The sequence below is a fragment of the Biomphalaria glabrata genome, chromosome 10 (assembly GCF_947242115.1).
Source record: "Biomphalaria glabrata chromosome 10, xgBioGlab47.1, whole genome shotgun sequence".
NCBI classification, from domain to species: Eukaryota; Metazoa; Mollusca; class Gastropoda; family Planorbidae; genus Biomphalaria; species Biomphalaria glabrata.
Window position 1 is genome coordinate 33,768,068 of NC_074720.1, and position 12,060 is coordinate 33,780,127.

At 34.9% G+C, this 12,060-nt stretch overlaps 1 protein-coding gene across 1 annotated transcript; it reads left to right on the forward strand.

The window, feature by feature from the left end:
• Positions 1-221: 221 nt before the first annotated feature.
• On the forward strand, positions 222-11,475 carry LOC106079662 (uncharacterized). The gene is made up of 6 exons (XM_013240862.2): positions 222-533; positions 2,031-2,129; positions 3,622-3,716; positions 4,276-4,378; positions 5,904-6,116; positions 9,485-11,475. The coding sequence occupies exons 2-6, from the start codon at positions 2,036-2,038 to the stop codon at positions 9,724-9,726; spliced, it is 747 nt and encodes a 248-aa protein (XP_013096316.2). The 5' UTR covers positions 222-533; positions 2,031-2,035; the 3' UTR covers positions 9,727-11,475.
• Positions 11,476-12,060: the final 585 nt, after the last annotated feature.

Consider the following 12,060-nt stretch of genomic DNA (forward strand, 5'->3'; position numbering starts at 1 on the left):
ACTTTTATCTTTCTTATTTATTTTGTATTGATTTAATCCAGAGGATAAATTAACATTTATAATCAATCAAAATAATCTTTAGAATGTAAATAATATGAATTTTGATATATATATATATTTTTTCATTTTCGGTAAGTCCCAGAGATTCAATAAATGTTTCGGCGAACCAATGAACTTCATATATTCATTTAACAGCTTTGCCAAGAAAGTTTCTGCTTGCAAAAGCATATTATCAAATTCAACCAACGATACTAGATAAAATGTTTTTCCTGCATATCGTTTAAAAAAATGATTTTGATTAGAAAACTTGCGTCAAAAGTAAATTGTTTATCCAGTCATAATTCTTGAGGATCGGAAAAATCACTTTTGTCTTTATCTTGAAAGTTCCGCCACGTCATGATTTGATTGGTCCAACATATTTATATAAAGATTAGTTCCAAGAAAGCAAATTATTAAACTTGTGAATTTTGATTATTCAGACAGGAACAGAGAGTTGAGTTGAATATTTTCTGAAAGGAACTTTGAAACGAACAGTAAGTAGTTAATCTTTTCTTTTCCTGTATTTACTTTCTAGTGGAAGAACTAAAGCCATTTAAAAATACATTTTTTTAGATCTATCAAAAAACAATTTGAAATTTCAAAATTTAAGCAAAAAAATATATATCAGTTTCTGTTCAAAATAGTAATCATTATTCGTAAAAGTATCAGATATTGTGGTCTGTATTTTGTATAAATACTTCTGATGTGTTTATCACTTCAAGAGAAGCAAACATTGTTTGAATATTAATTCCATCAGTCAAACGATTCAAAGTTATCAACGCAAAAAACATTTTCTTAAATCTTTTTTTTTTAAATAAAATCTAAAAATATAAGCCAAATGTTTAAGTGATCTAAATAAATCTAAATAACAAGGACATTTTAATTTTAAGATTCATGATATATTTAATAAAATACTCAGAAAGACAAAGGCACATTCCTTGTTCCATTTGCTAGGACAAATTTGTACAAATGCTTCTTCTACACTTGTGCTATTAGAGCATGGAATGGGTTGCCAGACCCAACCAGGAAAAACCGATGACTTCGGCAGAATTTAAGTCATTGATTAACAAGCATAATGAGACGCATTACGCGTGGGACGTAATCATCTTTTTTTTTTATAAGATAAGATAAATGTGACTCAAATAATATTTAAAATTGCATTTAAGTAGATCTAAATATAGAAGTGAAGCTATGTGCTGAAACAAATGATGATACATACATATATAAGACATAAATAAACAGCAGCACCAGGGACCAAGTTTTTAAATGAGAGAAATGCGACGAAAATAAGGGACTGCGCCGACCAAGGCTCGAACCAGTGACCCTGGAATCGACAACATCGCCTAGCGATAACGCACTAAGAGAACTTAACCTCTAGACCATCGGAAAGTCCAAAAAAAAAAACATTCTTCTGGTCCAGAGTCATTCGGCCCGTATGCAAATTACCACCCCAGTGGTCAATGATCACATGCCCTAGCTAACCCCTCCCCCCACCTCGCCACAACCGTTCACCAACAACTTCAATAGAGCCGACACAGACAGTCGTTAGGCATGTATTAGACAAACAATGGCTCTATTTAATTGTGTATCTCTCATAATGACAAGTGGACAACATTTAATACACTACTTTCTGGTGCTGCTGTTCATTAATGTTTAATATGTATGTATCATCGTTTGTTTCAGCACCTAGCTTCACTTCTATATTTACATTCACAGCTTAATTGCTAATACCCACTGAAGCTTCTATATTTAATGTATTTATGTTATCCACTTGTCATTTTGAGAGATACACAATTAAATAGAGCCATTGTTTGTCTAATACATCTGGAGCTGCGCAGCCACGGGAAATACCGCATTCTTCACTTATCTTCGGACTCGAAGACAAGTCTTATTACATTTAGTTATGTCTGCCCTGAGTGTTAGGTTTATTAATGTAACAATGTGCTCTGCAGGCCACACAATGGCTAACAGAATGTTTATTTATAATTCAGAACTGATGGAAGGCGCAGTAGACTTACGTATGATCGTCAGAGAGTATTTGGATATTAGAAACCAACAATGGGAAAATCAAGATCCTATTCAAGAATTTGGTAAGAATTGAGGCCGTTGTAACCATCAAATGGACGTAAACTACTATCTGCTAGTCTCTTCCGAAAGTCCTCTAGTGTACTTTCCCTTACAAAGTAGCATCTTGTTATCAGCACGATTAGGGTAATGTACTTAACATTAGGCGTCATGTATGAAACCTATAAATACTAATGGCGTTTTAATAGTACCCAAATTTAAAAGAAGTTGGCATTTTATTTTTTTAGTGGGACTTTTTTGTTCATCCTCAAATGGAACTGTGAACAAAATAACGCCCCTCCCCCTCTTTTTTAGTAATTCATACTTCAGCAACCTGTTGAGATAAAATAAATGATTGCGTGTGAAACAGACTGAGAGTTACACCCCTTTTAAAATGTTACCTCCCTTTCAACTCACACCTTGTTGTCTCAGAAGTAATTAAACTAAAAGATTTTTTCTTACCCCTAGCCGCCCCCCACCTCTTTGTTGGCATTTTTAAGTAGACAAACAAACAGAAAAATTGTAGATTGTCTAAAAACAATTCCACCCAGGCAGTGAAAGTGGTTTGAATAGTTTAAAACATGGAAAGATAACTTCTTTCTAGTGATCTCACTTCATTGAAGACAGGCGTAGAAGAAAACTGAAATAGAACTCTGGCGGACAACGGCTTTGTCTGCACGAGATGTTAAGAGCTCTCACTTGTTTTGTCTTTACTAGAATGTCTAAAAGAAACAAAAAAATCTTCAAAGTGAGCAGTAAAAATGACTTTTAAAACAAATAGTAAAATATACTAATCAATCTAGTGCTTTCGCTTTCGTAATATCGGACATAGCCATCAATGGAGGATAGCTAACTCTTTTGATGTATCTGGTGTGCTGAGTATGGGAAGTGTTGAATAAAACTGGAATATCAATGTTTTTTTTTACTAAGGTCATGATAATTCATTTTTGTTGTCACTTTTTAGCAAATTTTAAAGCTTTTTTTTTTTACTTGTAGCATAAAGTAACTTTTTAGTCTTCAGTTAGCACTAATGATCTTTCAACATCTCAGACGTTGTTTAGTTTGTCACGCCTAATCCTACTCATTTTTATTTCATAAAGTTTTTCTTTAGGTTACACTCACATTTCTACATATCGCTTTCTCTTCTTTTTCTATATCACTGTATTTAATTAAAGACGGTAAACTGGATCTTTAATATCGAAATGCGAACAAAGAGGAGATTTCAGCAGGCCTACTCAATTAGCATTACCACGAAACACTTTCCTCAATGGAATGTCGAAAATTATCCTACATATTTTATACAAGGAATCGGGGGCACGGTGGTTGAGCTGTAAAAGGGACCCTGGGTTCGAATCTAGGTCAAGTCTGGTATTTTTAATTTCGAGATTTTTAGTGCGTCCCTGAGTTCACCCAACTCTAAATGGGTACCTGACATCAAGTGAACTTTTAATTTTACTTTTCACATTGAACTGAACATTTAAATGTATTTATAATTGTCTGAAATTGTTTAAATGTCAGGCACACCCCAGATTGTATTGGACGCTTTGAAGATAGGAGTCAAAGGCGAGTCTGAATGGGAGTTATCGCTTATACCTGACATGAAGACACAAAAGGTAACTTAACATTGTCTTTCCAGGTCAATCAAATCATACATTTTTGTTCACAATTCTTGATTGACGATTGGACATTGTTGAGACTATAAGTGTTAACAGAAAAAGTGTTTTTTATTTTACTTATAAACACCAAAATATTTTACTTATATGAAATTTTAAGAGATTTAGTAAGAACTGGTAAAACCCGCTCTATTTTTAGATTTAACAAGGCAAACCTCAATGGGTTCTATTTAAAAGAAGTCCTTACCTTTGGTCACGCCTATCACGTGTCCCACTAGTCAAGATTTTAAAATATCTATGGGTCAGATAAATGGCATTTCATCTTTTTCTTTTGTCAATTGTTAATATATTCTTTATTCTGTCAATTAATGTCTCGTGTTATGTAAGCTCAGAGCTTCCGAGTTCAGCTTTTTTTTTGTTTGGTTTTAAATATTAACCCTAAACCCTCCGTCTAGAACTAGAAGTTCTAAGACTCTCAACTGTATATATAAATTGTATATACTTTATACACTGAATGAGCATTTTATGTGCTTATATATATTTTTTATCTATTTATAAGGTGGAATACGATGCCTTTCGACCAGGGTTATACAGTGAGGTAGTTGCAGACAGCAGTTCTGTTCTCGGCAATACATTCACAATAGATCAAGGTCTGGTCTTAGGTACGATCTAAACCTACATTGGTATTCTTTTTCTGTTGTTGTTTTTCTGTTGTTGTTGTTGTTTTATTGTTGTTGTTATTGTTGTTGTTGTTTTGTTTTTTTCTGTCAATTCTATACGTTTTTTCATTTATTAGATTCATTCTATACATAAATGTATGTCTGCCTGGTATGCACTTTATGCTGTCTTCTCGAAGTTCCCTGTTTCTAGCCCCGCTCTCCACCATCTCCTTCACGGTCGTATCTTTTTTCTTTTTTACAATTCGCAACAAGACTGAAGTTAAATTCAGCTGCAAGTATGCTTTTACTACACAGTTCACATTAAAATGTATATTGCAAATATCAAAAATGTTTGAATATCACTGAACTTTTAAAGTCTTATTTCAAAGTCGCCAAAAGGTTGCTTCGGATTATCTCGGGTTGCTTTGGACTATCTCGGGTTACATCGGATTATCTCGGGTTGCCTCGGGTTATCTCGGGTTGCTTCGGATTATCTCGGGTTGCCTCGGATTATCTCGGGTTGCTTCGGGTTATCTCGGGTTGCTTCGGACTATCTCGGGTTACATCGGATTATCTCGGGTTGCTTCGGACTATCTCGGGTTACATTGGATTATCTCGGGTTGCCTCGGGTTATCTTCATAATTCCTTAGCCTGTCTTCCTTCATATCAGTCATTAAATTGAAACTAATGAAGTGCGACAAGTCATTTTAAGTACTAAGTTGTTTGAAATCTTGAAGCATATATTGTTGATAAATGGAATCTCACCATTATATCTTTAATATTTAATTTGTTCATCTGAAGGAATAGATCTGTGAACATTCAAAAGCCATGCTAAATCTTTAAACAAAAATTCACATAACAATTTTTCTAATTTTTCAGTTCTCAAATTCGCTTGAGTGTCCTGCACCAAACGTTCTTACATATGTATCAAGATGTCATTATTTATTTAAGTAAACTTACAGTTTTAAAATTCTTTTTCTTATCCGGACATAGATCAATGCAAACTTTAATCACATTTTGTTCAACAATAAATTTTAAAATAAGACATTTTAAATAAGTTCTTTTTTATTCGGCATTATTTACTTCCTTTTTTAAACGAAAATACATTATGACCTAAAGAAACAGTTCATAATAACTCAATAGTCACTTGTTGGAAAAACTTTTACGATGTTCCACTATTTTATTTAATGTGCTTTCTGCGAATTTTAAATCGGCAGACGCAACCAGTCGTTAATTTTAACTTTAATTTTTCAACTCCTATCAAAAACTATAATTTTTACATTGTGATTGAAATTGATATTTTTTAAATACCGGTGTGTGTATATATATATATATATATACATGTAAAACCTGGGGCGGGCAGGATTACATTTTTCCGCAAACCGGACTTGGTCCGTAGTTTTCCCATCACTTGTCTAGTCATATTTTAGATACACTTATTCGGCAGCCCCACGTTCTAGTTGTAAACTAAAGCTCTGATTATGTTTTTATTACGTAATTCATTACTTTAATATGTTTTCTCTCTCAGGGTTCAATAAGAAATTGAGTATTCCAGTTCCAGATGATTTAAAACACGACCTTGAAAACCAAAAGTATGTGGACATTTACCCGGGTCTGCTAGTGACAGACAGCAAACAAAAACTCAAGTTCTCTCTGGCCAGTTCACATATCATGCCTCAGAGTTACTCAGGGCTATCAAAGTCTGTTGCCAACGTGGACATTGAAGAGAAACATTACCGAGGTATTAATAACGATATTATCACATTGAACAATTCCTTCCAACAATGAAGGGGGGTGGGGAGCGGGAGGGGGGGGGGGGCTGTAAGATAGTCTTTATTCAGAAATTTGGTGGAAAGTGAAATTTTTTCTTTTAAAATAAATGAGGCAAACCACTTTCTCGTAGAGGGGCACCACTTTTACAATAATAAATACAAAATAAACTTAATATTATTGATGGTATTTAGCTCAAGGGACATAATGTTAATATATGGGGAAAAAATTGGTAATTATACATTTGGTACTATAGATTTTAGGCAATAATACTTTAAATGGACTTTTTGTATGGATAGAGTTAGGATTGAATTTGGTGGTAGCTTGTAATTCATATCTTCTGATATTCGTACTGAAAATGTCAAAACCTGTATTGTAGACCAATGAGTCTACATTAACTCAAAATATCGTCAAATTTTAGCGGCTTCATTATGTACTGTCGGTACATATATTTAGCTGCTGGATAGCACCTCGTCACAGTCTGGATATGGCCAGCAGGTCGTAGTTTAGATAGCACCTCATCATACTCCGGATGTTGCCCGCAGGCCGTAGTTTGGACATCACTGATTTATGTATTTATAATAATAATAATAATAATGGTTGGCCTCCTTCAGTCGTAGAACGACTATGGATCATCTCGAACACTTTTTCATGTGGCTCTGGAGCCCTATTTTGTAGAAACACTCCTGTCCACAAATATCGCAAGTTAAGGTGGCTAAGGAGCTGGCCATTTTTCGTATTGTCCGTTTTTCGCCCGTGTTCTTTCGCTGTCCTTAGCTTTCTTGGTCATTGTCTCTCTCCATCTCTCCCAACGGTCAGTAATGATGTACATTGAGTTGAGGTCCCGTTTTATTACATCTATGTAACGGAGGTGGGGGCGACCAGTTTTTCTTGAGCCAGTCGCGAGTTGTCCATAGAGAATGACTCCATCGGCGAAAGTGTCCAAGCCAGCGCAAGCGGCGTTGTCTGAGGACTGTAAAGATGCTGTGAATACCTGCTCGCGCAAGGATCTCAGTATTGCACACTATTTCTTTCCATGTGATTTTCAAGATCCTTCGGAGACATCGCAAATGGAATGACTTTAGTTTTCTCTTTTGCTTTGCGTAGGTGGTCCATGTTTGACTGCCTTACAGTAGCGTACTCATAACGCATGCCTTGTAGACTTCAATTTTGGTCACTGGAGTGAGCTTCTGGTTTTCCCAAACTTTTGACCTGAGTCTGGCAAATGTTGAGGCAGCCTTCAATATGCGTTTTTTTATCTCCTCTTCTAGAGACAGATCATCTTGAATTGTAGATCCCAGATAGCAGAATTCATTTACGGCATCCAGCTTGTTATGAGGATGGAGGGTGGTGCTGTAGAAGGTGGTCCCATTTTTTTTATTTTCTTCGAGCTAATTGTTAAGCCATATTCTTAACAGGCCTTAGAGAAGCGGGACATTAGGGACTGAAGTTCCTCTTGTGAGTGTGCCACTACCTCTGCATCGTCCGCGAATATCTCTTTTGAATATGGTTCTAATTTTAGTTTTGGTTCTCAGTCTGGCAATATTTAGGAGTTTGCCATCAAATCTGGAATGGAGATAGATGCCTTCAGTGGATTTGTTAAACGCGTTGTCGATTAGCAGTGAAAATAGTATTCCAAAGAGGTTTGGAGCCAGGACACTTCCTTGTTTAACTTCGCTGTTTGTACTGAAACTTTCAGAGCTGGCACCGTTGAACTGTACTGTACCCATCATATTTGGTGGAAGGAGACAATTACATTTAGCAGCTTGGGTGGACAGCCTATTATCTGTAACATTTTAAAGAGGCCATCTCTGCTGACTAGATCAAAGGCCTTTGTCAGGTCAATGAACGCAATATACAATGGCATCCTTTATTCTCTGCACTTTTCCTGCAGTTGGCGGCTGGAGAAAATCATGTCAATCGTTGATCTCCCTGAGTGAAAGCCGCATTGTGATTCTAGATAGACCCTATCAGGGAGTTTTTGTAGCATGGGAAGTATCACTCGAGCAAATACTTTTACTACAATACTAGGAGGGAAATTCCCCTGTATTTGTTGCAGTCGCTTCTGTCACCTTTGTTCTTATACAGTGTAATGATTTTAGCATCCCGCAGGTCTTGTGGCACAGCACCTTCTTGCCAACAATTGCAAAGCAGTTCGTGTAGAGGTTGGGTTAGTGTGGTTTTGCATTGTTTTAGAAGATTTTGGGGGATACCATCACATCCGGGTGCTTTGCGGGCAGCCATGTTGTCTATGGCTTTGTTGAGCTCTGAAAGGGTGGATGTTTCGTCTAGCTCGTTCATTGTAGGTAATTGTATGATGGCCTTAAAGACTGAGGCAGAGACTGAGCTTGTTGTGGCGTAGAGCTCAGAGTAACGTGCATTTGTTGACACTAATAATAATAATAATAATCTTTATTGGCCGTAAGGAAATTTGTCTTACAATTTGTTCATTACACCAGACAAAAAATTATAACTATAAAAAAACAAAATGTACATTCACACCAGACTCACTCATAATTTAAATTTGAAAAGTTTATATCAGAATGTTTCTATTTAATGATTTGATTGCCAGGGGAACAAAAAGATTTTATGTTCAGCACATTCTTTAAAGATTCGCCCTTTTATTCCATCAGGCCCACCAGCTTTCATTTGGTTGACATTTTTGAAAATGTTGCAGACTTGCTCTTTAGTAATCGCTATTTCTCAACAGCCGTCAACTTTGACATCTCCAACGGCTTTGAGTCTTAGATAATTAAAATCTTTCGTGTCGAAGCGACAGTAGAAATCATTGAACTCGTTGGCTAATGTTTTTTTGTCTCTTGTAGCAAGATTATTTTTAGTTTTGACTTGTGCTCCTGACATTTTGTTCATGATGCCCCACGCCTGTCTCATGTCACTTGTCTTAATCGAGTCTTCAAGCTTGGTGCGGTAGTTTCCCCTCCATTCCACAAGAACGACGTTGAGATTTCCTTGAGCTCTTTTTCCTTTCCTGTCTGTCGCCATTCATATATGCTCTTTTCTTTTTGATGATTTCCCGTTTTATTTTTACAGTGACCCATGGCGTATTGACATTTATCTGTCACCAACCTTTACAAAACCAACTGTTTTACGGTTTTTTAATAAAGCTTATATCAACGCTCAGCGTTCTTCGTTTGTATGGTACAAAGTTTGAACAAGTTATTTCTCCCATTTCCCATTCTTGGATAAAGTTGAAACTTTGCACAATTTTCCATTGTTTCTAACAAAACACAAATTGTTTTTTTTTAGTTAGTTATTTACATAGTGGTTATAAATATTTTTTTATATCGTAAAAGGAAATAATTTATTTTCTCTTTCCAGGTCTTGTTAGATTCCAGGTCGAGGTACAAGGTGTCGTTCTGTTCTACAGGGGCAACGGAGAAAAAATTGATGAGATGGATATAGCTCAGATCGTTGCGGATGTCAAGAGATATCATCCTAACAATGACAGTACTAAAGATGTAGAAGTTTATTATGAAATCTTACCCAAAAGTGTATTTTGGAACATGCAGATTACTGCTGACATTTTGTGTGACTTCACAGAAAAACTTGTCTGGAAATAAAACCTAACAATTTGTGTAGGAGAAGAAAAAGGAAACAGTTGTCTAAAAATATGTACTATGAATATCTGTTTTTAGACTTTTTTTGTCATGGACCTAATAATAATTATAATAATTGGGCTATTGCTTTTTTAAGACTGGTGATCACAACATAAGTCCAGGAAGAAAGGTGTTTGATAGGAACAAAAATGGTGTTTGGACTTTGGAAGGAACAAAAATGGTGTTTGGACTTTGGAATGAACAAAAATGGTGTTTTATAGGAACCAAAATGGTGTTTGGACTTTGGAAGAGACTAAAACGGTGTTTGGACTTTGGAAGGAACACAAATGGTGTTTGGTAGGAACAAAAAAATGTGTTTGGGCTTTGGAAGGAACAAAAAATATGTTTGGTAGGAACAAAATTGGTGTTTGGACTATGGAAGGAACAAAAAAGGTGTTTGGTAGGAACAAAAATAGTGTTTGGACTTTGGAAGGAACAAAAAATGTTTTTGGACTTTGGAAGGAACAAAAATGGTGTTTGGACTTTGGAAGGAACAAAAATGGTGTTTGGTAGAAAAGAAGAAAATCAAAATAAGATGTTAGAGAAGAAAAAAAAAACTCATGCTAATGAGAAGTAACTTTTTTAAATCTCTAGAAGCTAAAGAAACTTTTTTTTTCAATAACTGTATTTTAAAAAGGTGGAGAAGATTGCTTGGGAAGGGTTGGAGGACAAATAACAAATAACAATAATTTAAATAAGGTGACACAACATCCAACCCACGTTTGTACATAAATAATAAAACTTTGACTTGTATGAATAACATGTGTTTTTTTATATTGTACGTGAGTTTAATATTAATAACTTGATTTCAGCGTACATTCAAGAAAAGCATCAAGACCAATCTGTTCAAAACTTTTTTTTTTATTTTGTTTAACCTTTCAACTCTGGCGTTAACGTTTGTTTTGTTATCACAGCGACTTGAGTCTACATTTTGTTTCTTAGCACTTTAGAAATTAAATTACTATTATTATTTTTTAGAAATATTGAATGCTTGCAGGCATGTATTAAAATTTATAAAAGTCGTGTTTTTTTATTGTGAGAAATAAAAACATCAGAACTTCACACACACACACACAAAATATAAAATGTGTTCAGATCATTAAATATATGTTTAGGGTAGTTGTTATGGAATGTGTGTGTGTGTGTGTTTATATGGTTACTGTGGGAAGAGGTTAGTGATGGGTTGTGACTGATGCAGCACAGGTGACGTTGTCCTCACATGGTCCTATTTAGACGAGACGACTCCAGAAAGCGAGATTGAAAGATTATGTTATTGTAGTGAATTAGATTTTGTTAAAAGATAATAATACTAAAGTCTAATACCATTATTTTATTCGATCTCAAGTTTATTGTTTCTATATTGTAAATAAAGTTCTATTTAGTACTGTTCACAAGAAAGTTATTTGAAATGTATTAGCTAAGATATATTACGCCTACAACGGTTCAGTTGTCTACCAGCAGTTAAGTACTACAAGTCAACGACCGGTAACAACAGTAGTGTTAATTATTTGCTGTATAGTTTGACTTGCAATTTTTTCTCTTGTTAATCATAATGTTTGACGGCTAACCAAAGTGTCAATATCATCTATAGATTAAAAACATTGTGCATTACTATTTTTTAGAAGAGAGCAATTTAATATGTACTGCATGTAAGAAAGTCTTGAATGGAAGGTTTTAGCAGAAATAAAGAAACACCTGTTAATGTTTAAAATCTGTTGTTTGTTTGTTTTATTTTCTATGTCGTTTAGATTTAAGTTATGATTTTAGTTCATTTATAGCGGCCCCCGAAAGGGGAAAAGACGCTATTAGTTTTGTGCGAAATGTCTGTTCGTCTGTCCCGTTTAGATCTCGTAAACTAGAAATATTAATATTTTTCACATTAGTTATCTCTATAAATAACTATAGCCGCTATTACTTTTGTTTGATTTGTCAGTTTATCAGTTTGTCAGTCCATCTGTCTGTTTGTCCTTCTGCCCCATTGACGATTCGCTATCTTGAACAACGGCTATATTTTTGTTTTATAAAAGTGATGTTTAATAATAATTAAATATGAAAGCAGTTTTTTTTTATAAAACACACTACTATGTTTTTGTAAAAAACAAAGTGGAGACTATATTAATAGGGGAAAATATCTTTCTGTTTCTTTGTTTAATATTTATGCACAAGTTTTTTTTTTTCGTTTCTAAAATAATGTTATAACAATATTTTTAGCGGCCCCCGAAAGGGGAAAAGACGCTATTAGTTTTGTGCGAAATGTCTGTCCGTCCGTCTGTCCGTCTGTCCCGTTTAGATCTCGTA